We start from the raw sequence: 17,782 nt of genomic DNA, 5'->3' as shown, positions 1-17,782 counted from the left end.
GGAGTCACCTGTTGATGATGGAAAAGTCCACACAACAGTGGGTACCCATGTCCTCGAATCCCTCTTTGGGGCAGAGCCAACCAGAATATTCACCTGATCAGGAAGGCCTGCATTGTGCCCTTAAAAGAAGAAAAGATAAATTTCTATTATGATCAAATTCCTGACAGTTTGCTGTTTACCTGTTACAGCAGCCAGCATTAAGTTAACTGACAAATACCTTTAACAACATACTATCCTAAAAACTTTTCCACAAAAAGAAAATAAACTTCATAGGTTGAAAATAGCAATACCCCCAAAAAACCTAAACAGATCTTTTATTATTATGAAATTGTTTATTTAAGAAAAGAGATTGTGTTCTTCTGTCTAAATATATTTTTGTAAAAGTATGATTTTCATTTCAGACATTTATCAGCTTGTGAGGAAATATGAGTCGAGATTGCTTTGGAACACTAAGCAAACACTAATCTGATTAGAGAGTGTCACAAATATAATTTTCATTTTATTTGTTGACATTTCTTTGAGGATTCTTACATGAAGGAAAGGACCTTTCAGTTTCCACTCTGACAACCTCCCAGGCACAAGGGCTGTATTCCTTTGCCTTCAGGTAGAGATGGATTCCGTGGAAATACTCCCGGGCAGCAAGTCCCAAATCGCGACAATCTAGATTGCCTTTTTTCAGCTGCTCCAGTCGGTCCAGCCTCTGATCAAGGCTGGAGAGAAGTTTATCGAGGAGGGTGTTGTTCCAGGCAGCATGGCTGTCCTCTGTGGTGAAGAGGTTGAAGTTCTGTTGGAGCATCAGTTGGCAATAAACGGGTGCCTTGAGTCGTCTGGATTGGGGTGATATTCTCTCTTTTCCAAGGAAATTTGAAGTCGGTTCTGTCCTCTAGGCACGACTGAGAGGGGATCCTTTTCATCTGTCTTAAATGTATGAAGATTTCTTTGTTGCCAAGAGAGCAAGCAGGGATGGAGCAGAGCATCACTCCTGCAACTAGCAAATAGATCTGGGCCATTGAGAATTTCAGTGAGCCACAGGGCGGCGGGCGGGCACCGCTAAACAATCAGCAAAAGGTTCCTTCCCTGGGTCCTGGGACAGCGCACTTCTCTAGGCGGCCGCAAGAGGGCGCAAGATGTCTTTTTTATCGATTTTGTTAGGGAAACATCGATTTCTGAGAGTCTGCAGTTTTCAGCGGGTCTGGCAGCTCGAGAGAAAAGGCGTTGAAGCCTCAGAGACCAACTTTGTGCTGCTTTAATAGTGCGAGAAAAACATTCATTTCGGAAGCCCAGAGGGCTGAGGAAGGAACTTTGTCGCGGCCTCGCCAGCGACATTTTTGTCTGATTGGAAGCTGGAACCTTGCATTTTCGGGGCTGCCCCTGAGTTTTGTGCTTTATTTTCGCACAGAAACTTGAGCGAGTCCATTTTGGAGAATCAAGCCGTTTTCTGAGGGGTTTGAAGCTGGGAATCAGAGCGAGTTGGGGCCGATTTTACAGATTCGGGCTCGTTTCTGGCGCGAGGCAGCGAAGGCTCAGAGAAAAGGGAACGCGGCGGCGGCGATGGGAGGCCAGGACGATGTTGGGGCCGCCCTGCGGGTGAGTCGGAGCGCGGCCACCACCGGGGCCGAGGACGCGGGAGCTGAGCGCCCCTGTAGATGCTCTGGGACTTCATGGTGTCTTTCAAGGATACAGCGTTAAAGTGAGGGAGAAAGTACTGAATATCTGAAAAGTAGGACTATTAAAACACTCACAGCATTTTATTTGTTATACTTTAAAATTAATTTTATATTTAACTTAATTCATATCATATTTAAATTAAATACTTTAAATGTTTCATATTTTTATAATAAATTTATGTTAAAATATTTTCAATATTAAGCATAGAATATTAAAATATATTTTCATATTAAAATAGAGCATTTTATTAAACTTTATTTAAACTATTGTCTTTATACTAAAGTATTTAATGTAATTAATTATTTGTTTATTTTAGGCTGGGTTTATTTATTTTAGGCTGGGTTTATTTGTTTTAGGCTGGGTTCAGTCTTTGTTGCGGTGCGCGGGCTTCTCATTGCGGTGGCTTCTCTTGTTGAGGAGCACGGGCTCTGGGCGCGCAGGCTCAGTAGTTACGGCTCGCGGGCTCCAGAGCACAGACTCAGTAGCAGCAGCACATGGACTTAGTTGCTCCAAGGCATGTGGGACCTTCCTAGACCAGGGATCGAACCCGTGTGCCCTGCGTAGGCAGGTGGATTCTTAACCACTGTGCCACCAGGGAAATCCCAAGTATTTAATGCAGTTTTACTTTTCTACCTTTAATGGAAGCCAACTCATTAATATTTTCAAGATTACTTTCTCACTTGTTTTTAATTGAGGGAATTACCATGTTTGACAATTTCTAATGACCCCGTGATAGTCTTAACTGATTTTTAACTCATGTTCCTGAAATGTCTTTCCCAGGACCTCACCTTGACTATATGGTTAGAAAGAAGGGTTGGTGTGTACAAGCAACTGAGGACATTTAGCAGGTCAGACTTTTTCATTTTTCTTTAGTAAGAATTTTATACACTAAGTGGAATTTGCCCAAATTTCATTTACATCATGAAGGCTAACTTTGTAAGACTGTCAGGGCCATGCAAATGGAGGTCAACTTCATTTCTTTACTTAAAATTTTTATATTTTTGTTCCTCGTGCATATTTTGGTATTAATTTTCATTTTAAAACATTGCATTAAAACATCCTTTATCTTGATGACTTAGATTTGGTGTCTTCTTACCATTCGTGCTTAAGAGAAGTACCAGCTTAACATTGCCCTAATGCTAACCCAGGAAATAGCTTTTGAATTAGCGTATTGTGCTGTTCCATGGCTGAAAATCTAGGAATGCTTTACTTCTCATCACTCTCTCCCCCATATATATATTTCTAACCATTTTCCTGGTCTCTACAACATTATTTTAATGTCTTTTTTTTAAGGAAGAAAAAACCCTTTTGACTGCCTTCATCTGATTTTCTCAACTCACACCCCCTTGGCTATGGTAACCACAAATCTGATCTCTTTTTCTCTGAGGTTGTGTGTTTGTTTTTAAAGTATAATTTAATCTGTGTCTTAAAAATTAACACCAGAGGTGGTCTGAAACAAAATAAGGTGAGGAAAAGGTCTATTTATCTCATTTATACTAGTCACAAAGTAGCCTTTTTTTTTTTTTTTTTTTCCTTTTTTGTGGGGAGGAGGTCAAAACACTTTCTTAGATGCTGCAAAGAGCTTCAGATGCCGTAGGAGTTCTCCTTAATGTACCGGGCCCTGCTCTAAGGGTAGAGACTAGGTCTCTACTCCTTCGCAGGCCGACAGGCAATCCCTCTCCTAGAGTTTGCATTTGGGGGCCTCAACATGCAGACCCCTGAGTGTTAAGGAACCTGTAGTCAGAGCTTCTCTTGGCTGGGCTGAGGGTGGACTATACAGGTTACCATTTGTTATATTAATACAAAAGGCTGCTATCATTCACTCTGTTCAAATTCTCAGCCTATACTTGGCAAACTTTATTTTATTTGATCTAGGCAATGTCTTGTGTGACCACAACTAAAGTTGTCTCCATTTTTTAAAAGAGGAAATGAAAATCTGATGTCATTTAAATTCAGGAGCCCCAGAGTTTTGTCAGAGTGGAGCTTTCTGCTGCTCCCAGGCCCTCCTCTTCATCAGCTCTGAGCACTGGCCCTCAGCTGCACTGAGCACGCGGTGCTGCCTTCATCCTAATCCTGCCTCTGAAGTCTGTCCTCCCTGCTCCCTGGAGGGCAGTCACCATCCCTGCCTTACTTTCCTGGAATCCACATTGCCAAGCGCATTGTCACATATATGTGCAGTCAGAACATTTCTGGTGACAGAATGAAGAGAACTGCGTGAATTCACCCTTGCTGTTCATTTTTAGGTCACCATTATCTGTAAACTGTCAGAAAATGTGAGCTATGGTCCTGTAAAGAAATGTGGAAGAATTTATATCTAACGTATCAGTCCCTTTAGAGGAAAATGCAGAGAGGTGAGGCTAGTTGTATTTTGGTGCAATTTAAGAAGTGGCAAAATAGAGTACAGGGTCAAACCTCTAAGTATTCTTATCAGAATTGAAAAAGAGATATATTGAGACTCAGGTTTTTATTTCAACCTTGGGTCTCATTTAGATGAATATATCCTATTGGATTGATACTCTTTCATGTTCCAGGAGTATGTTTAATTTCCAGTGTAATAAAAGAAGAATTGAAGTTGTGACGTTCTATGTTGCCCATAAATGGAAGACAAATTGCAAAAACGTGGAAACAATACTGGGATAAGTAGAGAAATGACAATCCTGGCCTATTTAAGAATCTCATTTGCAGGCAGGTACTCAGAGCAGCTGGATACAGGCTCCCACAGCCAGACACCTGCATCACCAGGCTCACCGGGGCCTGCCACCCTCCTCACTGATGACACCCAGGATGATGTTCTCCAGCCCTGTCTGCACCCTTAGCTGTGACCGGCCCCGAACCACGGCCTGCCAAAGCAGGAGACCCTCACAGTCCTGCCCCTAACAGGGAGAATCTTCTTTGTTTTCCTGCCTGAAGGACAAGAAGGTTTTCAGGTTGCATCAGCACCAGCTGGCTGACAGCCAGTTCCAAAACGCTCAGGCCGCCTCATTCTCCATGAGACGATACAGCACTTCTCCTTCGTCTTCAGCACAAACAGCTGAAATTCCTCACTGGGCTTGATCAACAGTGGGAAGATCTGGAGACTCGTTTGGTGCAGGAGATGGGGAGGAAAAGACCCTCCTGGTCAATGAGGACTCCAGCCTGACTTTGAAGAACTCCTTCCAAAGGACCAGGCTCGATCTGAAAAGAAAGTCCATAGCTGCTGTGCCCAGGACAATATGAGAGTGGAAGTTAAGGCGTGAAAATCAGAGTGTGCTTTCCCTGTATGTTCAACCTCAGAGAACCCAGGAGTAGGAAAAGGAGACCTGGACCCAGTCTTCTACAACGGAGTCTTCTCTGCTTAGAGGTGGCCTCAAGCGCGTCAATATTCGCTCAGTTCAATGACTTTTCTTCTGATTCAGTTGTAAATGCATTCAGTCATCTCAGCACATTATTTTCAATAGTAAGTGGAAACAATACTTCTGAATGGAGAGAAAATTTATTTTTAATTTGTAATAATTAGAATTTATTTCTCTATGATGATTGTTATATTTACCAAGTTTATTCTTCATATTATGATATGGTCAGCTTTGTGTCTTATTTTCCTTTGCTTTGGGGGTGCAAAAGGTATATTTTAAGTGTTAGGTTTAACTCATACTCTTAAAGAAAAGCAGAGTGTCCTTCAACCTTTAATCTGCCTTAAAATCCAAAAGGAACATAAATAGTTTTATTCATTTCACTGGTTCTTAAAATATTTTGAAGTATCTCTGCTTTCTGGATTTTACTGGTGTTTTTTAATATATTGGTAGATAAAACAAAGATATTACTTTCTTAATGGAGCACTCTGTCAGAGAAGACAGGCCTTAAAGAGTAAAAAATTAGCTTGAAACCCTTTTGAAGGAGATGCACAAGGCATTATGACAGGTTATAGCAGCTGGAGCTATTCTCTTTTACTTGTTCTTTCTCGGAGAAAGCATGTCTAATGGTTGCTGATTCAGTTTCAGCAGTTGCATGATCAATAAACTGTGAAATATATTATAGAATCATGGAATTTAAACTTCAACAAAGAAGTGTAAATATCCCTTGTATTGTTGGCACTGTGGTGGGTGCCAGGTACAATGAAAATAGTAGACACGTTGACTGCTATCACAGAGCTTGCAGTCTGGTGGAGATATGGGTAACTAGGTGTTCAATTAAAGGAATGCTAATGCTGTGACAGGGAAAGTACAGGTTCATGGGAGTATGGGGGCTTGCATGGATCAGGGAAAGCTTCTGCAAGAGCAGTTGGTAAGCTGACATCCCAGGGGTCTGCAGGAGTTTGCCGGGTAATTGCATGATGGTCAGTTTTGGCCACGTATGGAGATCATCTAGGGTAGCAGGTAAATATGAGGGTTTGGAGCTAATGACATTTGTTTGGAGATGTGAACCTGGGTAAAGACATGCATATGGAAGTCAACAGTCATAGAGATGACGTTTGGAACTATTTGGGAGGTTGAGACTATATGTGCAGAGAGGATGAAGGGTGGGACTAGCATAGATCTTTGAGGAACACCTATTCCCTAAGGTGAGAGTGTGGAGTCAACAAAGAAAGGAGAGGAGGAGGAGCAGAAAAGCAGACGATGGTGGTGACACAGAGACCAGATGAAGGTCAGACTTTAAAATGGCGGGTGTAATAACAAGTATCTGATGCTTCGGACATGTCAGCCAAGGCTGCTTCACATTGATCTCTAACCTCAGTAAGATGCAGCTTATTGGCAATATCTTATGACCTAGTAAGTATTTTAAGAAATTAATCTCAATTTTCAAAATATTTCTTTCCTCTCATTTGTTTTAAGCAAGGGTCTTAGAAGACCCTTAAGGCTTAATAGACCCTTAAGGCTTAATAGACTAAGCATTTAGCTTTATATATATAATCAGGGTTTTTCATTGGAGAGTTTTATTCACTTCTTCAAAATGTCATTTTATATGGATAAGTTGCATAAAAATTTGTAATCTGTTTGCATCGAAATGCTTTTAATTTCAGCATGATGTAAATTTAAACTTAATATATTACTTTCTACTTAATATTGATAAATATCTCTGTGCCAATGCACTGATTGCATTTTGTTTTGATGCCCACTAGAGATCCATAGGTATTTGTAATCTAGTGTTTGGTACATCCGTGAGAATATTTCATTTGCTAGTAGAATTTAAAAATTTGTGTGTGTGCTTTGCACAATACTTAAAAAGATGATCCTATTTTAATTCACAGAGGTAGAATTTTTGTATAACAAAATGATGAGCTCACTAAGGCACAAATATGGCATTATATCAATATCTTTTGGGGACTTCCCTGGCAGTCCAGTGGTTAAGACTTCGCCTTCCAATGCAGGGGGTGTGGGTTCGATCCCTCGTTGGGGAGCTAAGATCCCACATGCCTCAGGGCCAAAAAACCAAAACATAAAAAAAACAGAAGCAATATTGTAACAAATTCAATAAAGACTTTAAAAATGGTCCACATCAGAAAAAAAATCTTAAAAAAATATGTATCTTTTGAGTGGGCATGAAATAATGGCTTTCACTCCTTTGTGCATACCTGTCACAATAACAACTATCATTGCTATGTTTAATATGTCCCTGGTGCTTTAAATAATCTGCTCACTTAAGATAACTTTATGACTTATTATATTCTCATTATATAGAGCACATAACATGCGATGGTATGTTGAATGGAATATAGTAGTCTCATTATCCCTATTGTAAAGCTGAGAAAACTGTACTATAGGAAAAAGAAAACAATTGCCCTAAATCATGCATGAAGTTGAAGGAAGACTAAGGAGATGCCGAGCTAACAAATTTACTGGTCACATGAGAAGACAAGAGTAACCCACAAGAGAAGATGCAGCAAGACTGTCATTTTCAGACAGTTTTACTGGCGTAAGTATTTCAGCTTATTACATTTATCCCTTTTATTAACAACTCTGAGGACCAATGATGTCCCTAACAGTGTGCAGGATACTGGGTGGGAATAAGAAGTGTAGCTGGAGAGTGAGCTGAGTACGGTACCTGATGCAGATGGAGATCCCTTTCCTAAGCCTGATGAGACTATGCTGTTCCACTCCCAGGTTTGCTAAGACCCTATACTGCTCTGCCTCCCCTTTGGCCTCCTCTTGTCCCTGCTTGCTCAACCACAAACATGGCCAGGAGTTCTGCGTCCCTGCTACTCCAGAGCCTGTCCCATGAGAAAGGAAAGGCAAAAAGTCCTCAGTTGTACACTTTCATTAAGGCTAAATTGAGAACTGGGGAGCTGAGCTGCTTTGCCCAGCTTTCATCAGGATGCAACAAGGCCTTGGAGTTAGATGAAAGTTATTCTCCATCAAAATATTTGGGGTCCTCTGGTTTGTTCCATTTCTTTCTGAACTTGAGACCTCAGGAATGCCAAATTCCAGTGCTGTTTTGGGGAGTATGTGAAGTTTCTTGTCTCTGTTCCTAGAGGCTGATTGGGACATTTGGGAATCTATGTGCCTGTGCAACCCCAAACATTCCAACCCACGGCTGTTTACAGATCAATATCATGATGGAGAAGGGGAAGGCCTGGGAAGTCCAGTTCCTGAGACTCGTTCTTTAATGGATTTTCTCAATTTGTAAAGCCCCTCAGTATTTGTCAAGTTCCTATGCTTTTGTATTTGCTTTGTGAAGGGCTGTATTCATCCTGACACAAATGAAGGCGGCTGAGATGGTAGAGGGTGTGCAAGGCCACTGTCAGACTCCCTCCCTAACCTTCCTTTGCCTCAAACACTCAAAGTCAGCTCTCAATCAGAATTGGAGAACCTCTTCTTTTCTCTCAACCCAGTTCCCAGACTACTGCATGTGGGCTCTTCGTTGCGGCATGCAGGATCTAGTTCCCTGACCAGGGATGGAAGCCGGGCCCCCTGTATTGGGAGAGCAGAGTCTTAACCACTGGACCACCAGGGAAGTCCCTGTATTAACTGATGATGGTTTTTAGGTTACTTTCCTCTAAAAAAAAAAAAAAAAATCAAAGTTACCCGAAGCAGAATTGGATTAGTTATGTTCACCTCTAGGTCCTGAGGGCAACACACGACCTGGCTAGAGGAAGTCTATTTTTATTTTTAACGTGAAAATCGTAATGATGGGTCAAGGAATTGTAACATACATTCTTTAATCAGGTTGCACGTTCAGTCTTGGTGTTTCTTTTTTAAAGAAAAAAAGCAAAACAGGAAGTTTTCTATAGTAAGAATTTAATGAATGAAGAAAAATGATAAACTGACTAAATACAAAGTATGTATTTTTTCTCTTAACCACAATGTATACATGCACATAATATTATATGAACAAAAATAATTTAAATCTTTATAAATAGTGAAATAAGTATTAAACTTGATAAATAAATATTTAAGTAGATAAATAAATAGATAGATCAGCATGGGCATCTGTGATGGACTAGTGCCTGTAGAGTAGAACATCATGTTGCTTAATATTCCTGAAAACACTTGACAAATTAATTCAATTCAGGGCGTGATGAGAGCAGAAACGAGAGTCTTTGACATGGCAGCACAGGTGGAAGTGTGGTCTTGTTAGGCAGTGAGAATCATTTCCGTGTTGAAGCAGGTGTGTGTCACTCCTTCCTCCTGAGTCTTTCTTGCAAGTTTGTTGATGAAGAGAAGGATCTCATGACTTCTGCTCTGACAATCTCCCAGGCACAAGGGCTGTATTTCTTCTCTTGCAGATAGACAGTGATTCTGTGGAAGTATTTCCTCACAGCCAGGATGGAGTCCTCCTTCAGCAGGGGAGTCCCTTCCAGCCCCGCCTCCTGCATCACACAGGCTTGCAGGTCAGTGAGCTGCTGAGAAAGTGCAGTGCAGAACTTGTCCAGGAGGGTCTCATCCCAAGCGGCAGCCGAGCCCTCCGTGCTGAAGAGCCGGAAGGTCTGCTGGATCGTCTCATGGACGACAGCGATGGCTTGAGCCTTCTGGAACTGGTTGCCACCAAACGCCTCCTGGGGGAATCCAAAGTCATTTCTGTCCTTCAGGCAGGAGAAGGGGGAGATTCTCCTCATTTGTTGCAGGAGCATCAGGGCCCTCGTGTTAGCCAGGCTGTGGGTCTGAGGCAGGTCGCAGCCCAGAGAGCAGGTGGAGTTGCAGCTGAGCAGCACCAGGGCCAGGAGTAAGGACAAGGTTGGGGCCATCGGGGTCCTTGTAGATGCTGCTGGCCTGGCTGAGATGGGAACTCTGTGAACCCTGCTCTCTAGGTTCTCTGAAGACCTTCCTTCAGGCCTGGGTCTTAAATGGGAATGAATTTGTTTCCACTTTCTGAATGTTCCCTCTTACTTTCTACTTCTGTTTTTGCTTTTCAATTTGGACTCTCCAGATAGGTTAGGGCAGCGTTTCTCAACCACTGTTTTTCATCCTTGCCTCCCCTTCTCCTGCCCACAGAGCCTTTTTAGATATTATTTTTCCATATGGCCCCCCTATGAAATTTTGATACACAGATATACTGTGTCCATCGATATGTACTCCATGCATATCTTTACTTTATAAATAGAAAAAGAAAGTGAAATTTTATTCTTTTTATTCGATGCAGGGGTGAGTATGACAAAAAAAATTTAGGCTAAAAATTAACTGTAAAAGCTACTGCAATTAATTTAACATTTTGGTTAATTGTGCAGAATGACTTTTAATGTAATACATTTACTTAATAAATAGGAATGTATCAAATTACATATTCAATAAAAATTTATACAAATACTTCATAAGAATACCAATGTATAGATATATTTAAAAATCTATCAAAACTGCTAAAACCATTGAAAATTTAAATGATTTTCTTAACATTTATTTTTAGGTAATTATTACTTTTGATTCATATCATAAAATGATTTCTAACTTCACTAGCTGTTAGATATTCATCTAGATATTGTCAACAACTTTTTCTCTTTAGGACTAGACATAATTATTGATCTCCTAGGTAACTTTTTTAGAATTAAATAATAAAATACAACCTATTTGTGTTTAATTCCCGATGCCCACATCACACTGAGGCTCAAACATAAGCAAAATCCACAAGAGAGACAAGGACAGCTCGTAAGTAAGCAAAGGCCACCTCTCACATTATGACTTTGAGTTCAAGCATATGATGGAGAGAAAGTCCTCTAATGAAACATCAAGCCACCAGAGCTTGTAGCAGTGATCCTGCATATTGTGTATCTTCCATGTACTCAATGTCAATGCCTCTCATCTCATACACCAGAAAACCCAAAGAGAACAATGAATACAAAGGAATGAGATTTTGCTGGATAGAGTTGAGCTTTGGAGTGCCACCCACCATTGTAGTAGCTGAGATTTGTTCGCACCCCTAAGAACTAATGTTTGCACCCATGGGAGCAATCTGCTCCCCAATGAGAATGCATGATCTAGGAATCATCATCAATTTGAATCTTTCTCTGTATTTTTGCACTGAATTTCAGATTCCCCAAAGGACTGTCCAAGGTTCCAATCCAAGCCTATTCTTTTCAAACAAAAGAAACCATCTTTGTAATTAATTGAGAACTGGATAAATATTGATTGGTATCATGGAAAGAATTAACTTTCAACTCTGATCCTGAATTCTTTTATTTTGCAGTGGATGTTCTGTGGCCTCAGCCCTCTCCAATTCCGATCTTTCAATAAATAATAGGTATGTGACCATCTTTGGCAAATCAGCTCTGTAGCAACTGGGCTCTGTCGTATTCTCTGTGGTATCCTCGGCACCAGGCCCAGTGTAATCACGCCACAAGTCATTTTAACCAAAGCAGTTTCTCAGATGTTTTCCTTCTAATGGAAGGCAGTTACGAATGACCAAGCTATTTTCATTTATCACGGTCATATTTGCCATGATTATAATAGACAGTGGATAGTAGTTCCACTCTATTCCTACTGGTATCAGTCATGCCTACTGAGTTTGTTGCTAAAACCACTAGGATTCTCTTCCCTTTAAGGTGCATATGGCCCTGGGGATTCAAGTTGTAAGAGCAGCACAATTTTCAGCCTTTGCCCGGCACTCTATTAAACTCAGGAGGATGGCCTCGTCGCTAATTTGTCCTCTACTAGGTCCTGACAGAATATAACCAGCTTGGTGTCACATACAGAGCCACGTATCTGAACTCACACTCTCCCTGATTCACACAGGTCACAGCAACCAGACAATTAACCACGTTACTCTTCGGTGGATCTTTACAGATGTGGCAATGACTACCTATATACTGAGATTCTTTGGAGACTCCTCACAAAGACTGATGAACGATCATTTTCATCCTGTGTCTTCATTCCCTTCCAAGGGACGATGGGGTCCATTTCAGTTTGATTTCCAAATTTTGACACATAATAATTAAAGCATTACTGCAGGTTGAAAATCAAGAGTTTGGATTCTGAGTCCTCGGTCTGCTCTTTTGGCCTGATAAATTGCTCATTCTTCTTTATTTACATGAATATATTCTCTCTTCTGGATGCCAAGACATGTAGCCTTCAATGCCCTTTCTGGTCTGAATGTTTCCGTCCTCACAAAATTCGTATTTGGAAGTCCTAACCCCCAAAGTGATGGTATCAGGTGGCGGGCCCTTTAGGACTTGATTAGGGTGTGAAGATGGAGGCCTCACGAATGGAATTAGTGCCCTTATCAAAGAGGTCAGAGATAAATGCCTCCCTCTCCTGCTGTATGATGATACAAGGAGAACTCTGCAGTGTGAGACGTGAAGCAGGCTCTCACCAGAACTGGACCACGCTGACAGCCCGATCTTGGATTTCCAGACTCTGGAGCTTTGAGCAATACATTTCTGCTCTTTACAAACTACCCAGTCTATGCTCTTTTGTTGAAGAAGCCCAAATAGTAAGACATGACCTGACTTACTGTGTCCTCAGAATACCTCCCAGGAGTCTGTAAAATACCTAAAGCGAGAGACACCATCTTACCCAACCCCGTTTCCTAGACAGCTAGTCCAGTCCCTATCATTTCCAGAGCTCAATCCATACTCATGAAGGGACCAATGATAATAGTAATAGGAGAAGGAACAATACCAACATATATTAGATAGATATGATATGAGAGGACGATAATCTACAGAGACTTTGTAAATTCTTCATGGTTCTACAACAGAAGTGATAATGGAATATTGTGTGAGATATTTTTTTAAAGATCATTTGCAGGAATATTTTCTTCTTCAAGTTTGCATTTTCAATACTTAGAAGAGCAGGATGAGAATCACGGGCCTGGACGCAAACGGGAGAGTCGCTCTCCCCTTTTTCTTCAGTCATCCTCAAGTACTTGCAAGGAGCTGCCTGATCATACTTTTCTCGTCTACCTCAGGCAATAATGAAACAACTTGTGTCTACATTCGTGGATATTTTCCTCATAGGCTATGCCTTTGGGCATCAACTTGAATGCTTCTTTCAAACAGTCTATGGTGCTGTGAACTCTGAGTGACATCCGTGTCATCTTCCCCAAGCTGAACTTGTGGAATAAGAATTTGGCTCTGATTGTGGGTGTGTTGTTTTTTAGTTTTCTTTATTTCAGCAAATGAACAATAAAAATACATGAAATCATAATACCACTGAGTCTGAGAATAAACATCCAAACTTGACTGTTTTCTTTCTGTTAAGGCAGAACTAGAGGATGAGAGTTTTTTTGACTTTTTATTTCATACTGGAGTATATCTGATTAACAATGCTGTGCTAGCCTCAGGTGTACAGCAAAGTGATTCAGCCACACGCATACATGCATCCATTCTTTCTCAAACTCCCCTCCCATCTAGGTTGCCACATAATACTGAGCAGAGTTCCCTGTGCTACACAGTAGGTCCCTGTTGGCCATCTATCCCAAATATAGCAGTGTGTTTATGTCAATCCCAAACTCCCCAACTATCCCTCCCACACACCCTTCTCCCCGGTAACCATAAGTTTGTTCTGTTAGTCTGTGAGTCCGTTTCTGTTTTGTAAATAAGTTCATTTGTATCATTTTTTTTAGATTCCACATATAAACGATATTTCTCTTTCTCTGTGGGTCAGATTGTTTTTTAACGAAGTGTGTGCAAGCGAGAACATTAGTTGTTCCTCTCCACCCACACCCAGAACTTCATTAGGACAAATAGTGTAAAGATGAAAAGTGGTCTTATGCACTGAACTTGTCTCCTCGTCCATTAATCATCCAATAATTTCCCAACGTCTTTGCAGTGTGATTTCCACAAGGATAAATCCAGGCCATGTAATGTGAGCAGAAGTGCTCTTGCCCTGTATAGTCCTGGCCCTTGAAAACCTCCCATGTGATGCACCAGACATTTTTCCCTTTACCACTGAGTGGAATAGACTCAAGTACTGCAGAAAAATTTGGAGTCACCTGTTGATGATGGAAAAATCCACAAAACAGGGGGTACCCATGTCCCCGAATCACTCTTTGGAGAGCAACTTAGAACATCCATCTGATCAGGAATGCCTGCCTTGTGTTCTTATACCAGGGAAAGATAAGACTCTATTATGATCAAATTCCTGACAGCATTCTGTTTACCTGTTACAGCAGTCAGCATTAAGTTAACTGACAAATATCTCTTAACACCGCACTATCCAAAAAACCTTTCTATACTTCATATGTTGGAAATAGCAAATACCCCTCCCAAAACTTAAAGTGATCTTTTAAATTACGTTATTAAATTATTGATACAAGAAAAGAGATTGGGGCTTCCCTGGTGGCGCAGTGGTTGAGAATCTGCCTGCTAATGCAGGTGACAGGGGTTCGAGCCCTGGTCTGGGAAGATCCCACATGCCGCGGAGCAACTAGGCCCGTGAGCCACAATTGCTGAGCCTGCGCGTCTGGAGCCTGTGCTCCGCAGCGGGAGAGGCCGCGATAATGAGAGGCCCACGCACCGCGATGAAGAGTGGCCCCCACTTGCCACAACTAGAGAGAAAGCCCTCGCACAGAAACGAAGACCCAACACAGCCATAAATAAATAAATTAATTTAATTAAATAAATATTTAAAAAAGAAAAGAGATTGTGTTCTTCTGTCAAAACCTTTTTTAAAATCATGATTTTCATTTCAGACATTTTTCAGCCTGTGAGGAAACACAAGTCGAGGTTGCTTTGGACTTGAACACTAATGTAATTGAATGAAAAGTGTCACGAGTATAAAAAATATTCTGTATTTGTTGACATTTCTTTGAGGATTCTTACATAAGGGAAAGGCACCTTTCAATTTCCACTCTGACAACCTCCCAGGCACAGGGGCTGTATTCCTTTGCCTTCAGGTAGACATGGATTCCGTGGAAATACTCCCGGGCAGCCAGTCCCAAATCTCGACAATCTAGATTGTCTTTTTTCAGCTGCTCCAGTCGGTGCAGCCTCAGATGAAGGCTGGAGAGAAGTTTATCGAGGAGGGTGTTGTTCCAGGCAGCACGGCTGTCCTCCGTGGCGAAGAGGTTGAAGATCTGCTGGAGCATCAGATGGTGGTGACAGGTGCCTTGAGTCATCTGGATTGGGGTGATATTCTCTCTTTTCCAAGGACATTTGAAGTCGGTTCTGTCCTTTAGGCACCAGTGAGAGGGGATCCTTTGCATCTGTTCCAAATGTTGGAAGACTTCCTTGTTTTCCTGGCTATGGCTTCTAGGCAAGTTCCAGCCAAGAGAGCAAGCAGGGATGGAGCAGAGCGTCACTCCTGCCACTAGCAAATAGATCTGGGCCATTGAGAATGAGTGATTCACTAGATGGCCGCCAGGGGGCGCGCGGGCACCGCCAAACAATTAGTGGGCAGCTTCCTTCCCTGGAACGGTGGACAGCGTCCTTCCCTAGGCGGCCGGTAGAGGGCGCAGGGTTTGTTTGGGAAACGCCGACTCCTGAGTTTGCAGTCTGCGGCTGTCTTCCTGCGGTTCGAGAGACAGGGCGAAACGTAGTCTCTGAGGCTGCTTTAATAGTCAGCATAGCGCGCGAAACACCTTGGTTTACTCGGTGCCGAGTGTTGAAGAGGAAGCCTTGTCGCGGCCTGGCCAGCGACATTTTTGTCTGGTTGGGAACCGGAACCTTGCATTTTCGGGGCTTCCCCTGAGTTTTGCGCTTTATTTTCTCACAGAAACCGGAGCGAGGCAATTTTGGGGAAAGAAGCCTTTTTCTGAGCGGTCTGAGGTGGGGAATCAGAGCGATTCCCAGCCTCAGAGAAAGGGGAGCCGAGTTTACAGATTCGGGCTCGTTTCTGGCGCGAGGCAGCGAAGGCTCAGAGAAAAGGGAACGCGGCGGCGGCGATGGGAGGCCAGGACGATGTTGGGGCCGCCCTGCGGGTGAGTCGGAGCGCGGCCACCACCGGGGCCGAGGACGCGGGAGCTGAGCGCCCCTGTAGATGCTCTGGGACTTCATGGTGTCTTTCAAGAATACAGCGTTACATAGCACAGGGAGATCAGCTCGGTGCTTTGTGACCACCTAGAGGGGTGGGATGGGGAGGGTGGGAGGGAGGGAGGGAGATGCAAGAGGGAAGAGATATGGGAACATATTGTATATGTATAACTGATTCACTTTGTTATAAAGCAGAAGCTAACACACCATTGTAAGGCAATTATACTTAAATAAAGATGTTTAAAAAAAAAAAAGAATACAGCGTAAACGTGGGGGAGGAAGTACTGAATAACTGAAAAGTGGGAATATTTTAAAACTCACAGCATTTTATTTTGAAAATTTTAAATTAAATTTATATTTAATTTAATTTATATTATGTGTAACTTAAATATTTTTAATTTTTTTATATTTTGAAATATTTTTATGAAAATATTTTAAATTTAGATATAGGATATTAAAATATATATATCAAAACACAGCATTTTATTAAACTCTATTTAAACTATAGTTTCTTTATACTAAAACAAGAATATAATTTTACTCTCTTAGCAAATGGAAGCAAACTCATTAATATATTCAAGATCACTTCTATACTTGACAATTTCTCGTGACTCTGTGACAGTCTTAAATAATTTTTATTTAACCCGGGTTTCTGAAACACCTCTCCCAGGACCCCATCTTGATTGCATTGTAGAAAGAAGAGGACAGTGGTTAAGACTCTGTGCTTCTAATGCAAGGGGTGTGGGTTCGATCCCTGGTGGGGGAACTAAGATCCCGCATGGAGTGTGGCCCACCCAAAAAAGAAGAAAGAAAGAGAGAGAGAAAAAAAAAAGAAAGAAAGAAGGAAGGAAGGAAGGAAAGAAAAAAAAGAGGGAGGAAGGAAGGAAGGAACAAAGAAGAGTTAGTGTCCTGTACCAAGCGTTGAGGACATTTACCAGGTCTGATCTTTTCATTTTCTTTGGTAAGAATTTCGTAGATTAAAGGAAAATTGCCCAGATTTCATTGGCAACGTGAAACCTTCCTTTGTAAGACACTCACAGTCGTGCAAATGCAGGGTCATTTCTTGTCTTTATTTAAAATTTTGATGTTTTGTTCAGCAGGCATGTTTTGTCATTTTCATTTTTCAATATTGAATTAAAATATTATTTATCTTGACATCTTAGATTTGGTGCCTTCTTACATTCCATGCTTAAAGAAAGTCCTTTTCACTTAACCCTAAAACTAACCTAGGAAATAGCTTTTGAAGTACTGTTGAGAAAGTACTTCCCTGGATGAAAGTATAAGAAAGTATAGGTGAAAGTCCTGTCACCCTCTCCCCCATCTACATTTTATAACCAATTTCCTGGTCTCTTTAACTTTTAAAACAATCTTTGTCTTAAAATAATATCACCAGAGGTGATCTGAGACTAACTAAGGATGAGGTACTATTCATTTATACTATTCACAGAGCAGTCATTTTTTGTGTGTGTGAGACAATTTTCCTAGATCCTTGTTCTCTGCAAAATTATTCAAGGGCTGTTAAGATTTCTGTCCATAATGTACCAGGCACTGCTCTAAGACTGGAATCTTGGGCTCTGCTGCTTCACAGTCCTGTGGGCAATCCCTCTCCTAGAGTTTGCATTTGGGGGACTCAACATGCAGACCATATATATACATTTTAACCATTTTCCTTCTCTCTAAATCTTCTTTTTAAAAATCTGTGTCTCTTTATTTTTTAAGAAAAAAAATACCTTAGACTGCCTTCATCTGATTTCCTATCTCCCCACCCCCTGCCCTTTGGTAACCACAAATCTGATTTCT

At 41.5% G+C, this 17,782-nt stretch overlaps 2 protein-coding genes and 1 pseudogene across 2 annotated transcripts; all 3 read right to left on the bottom strand.

Moving 5' to 3' along the window:
* Window positions 1–499: 499 nt before the first annotated feature.
* On the bottom strand, window positions 500–1,010 carry LOC137770956 (interferon alpha-H-like; annotated as a pseudogene).
* An 8,246-nt stretch (window positions 1,011–9,256) lies between these two features.
* On the bottom strand, window positions 9,257–9,826 carry LOC137769899 (interferon alpha-1-like). Its single transcript, XM_068551996.1, has one exon. The coding sequence runs from the start codon at window positions 9,824–9,826 to the stop codon at window positions 9,257–9,259; it is 570 nt and encodes a 189-aa protein (XP_068408097.1).
* Window positions 9,827–14,829: 5,003 nt separating this feature from the next.
* LOC137770477 (interferon alpha-13-like) lies at window positions 14,830–15,342 on the bottom strand. Its single transcript, XM_068553185.1, has one exon. The coding sequence runs from the start codon at window positions 15,340–15,342 to the stop codon at window positions 14,830–14,832; it is 513 nt and encodes a 170-aa protein (XP_068409286.1).
* Window positions 15,343–17,782: the final 2,440 nt, after the last annotated feature.

The sequence above is a fragment of the Eschrichtius robustus genome, chromosome 10 (assembly GCF_028021215.1).
Source record: "Eschrichtius robustus isolate mEscRob2 chromosome 10, mEscRob2.pri, whole genome shotgun sequence".
NCBI lineage: Eukaryota > Metazoa > Chordata > Mammalia > Artiodactyla > Eschrichtiidae > Eschrichtius > Eschrichtius robustus.
Note: the sequence above shows the minus strand (reverse complement) of the source record. Positions and strands in the feature narration are given on the sequence as shown.

Coding starts and splice junctions, on each gene's coding strand:
- LOC137769899 (XM_068551996.1), bottom strand. CDS start 9,826: ATGGCCCCAACCTTGTCCTTACTCCTGGCCCTGGTGCTGCTCAGCTGC.
- LOC137770477 (XM_068553185.1), bottom strand. CDS start 15,342: ATGGCCCAGATCTATTTGCTAGTGGCAGGAGTGACGCTCTGCTCCATC.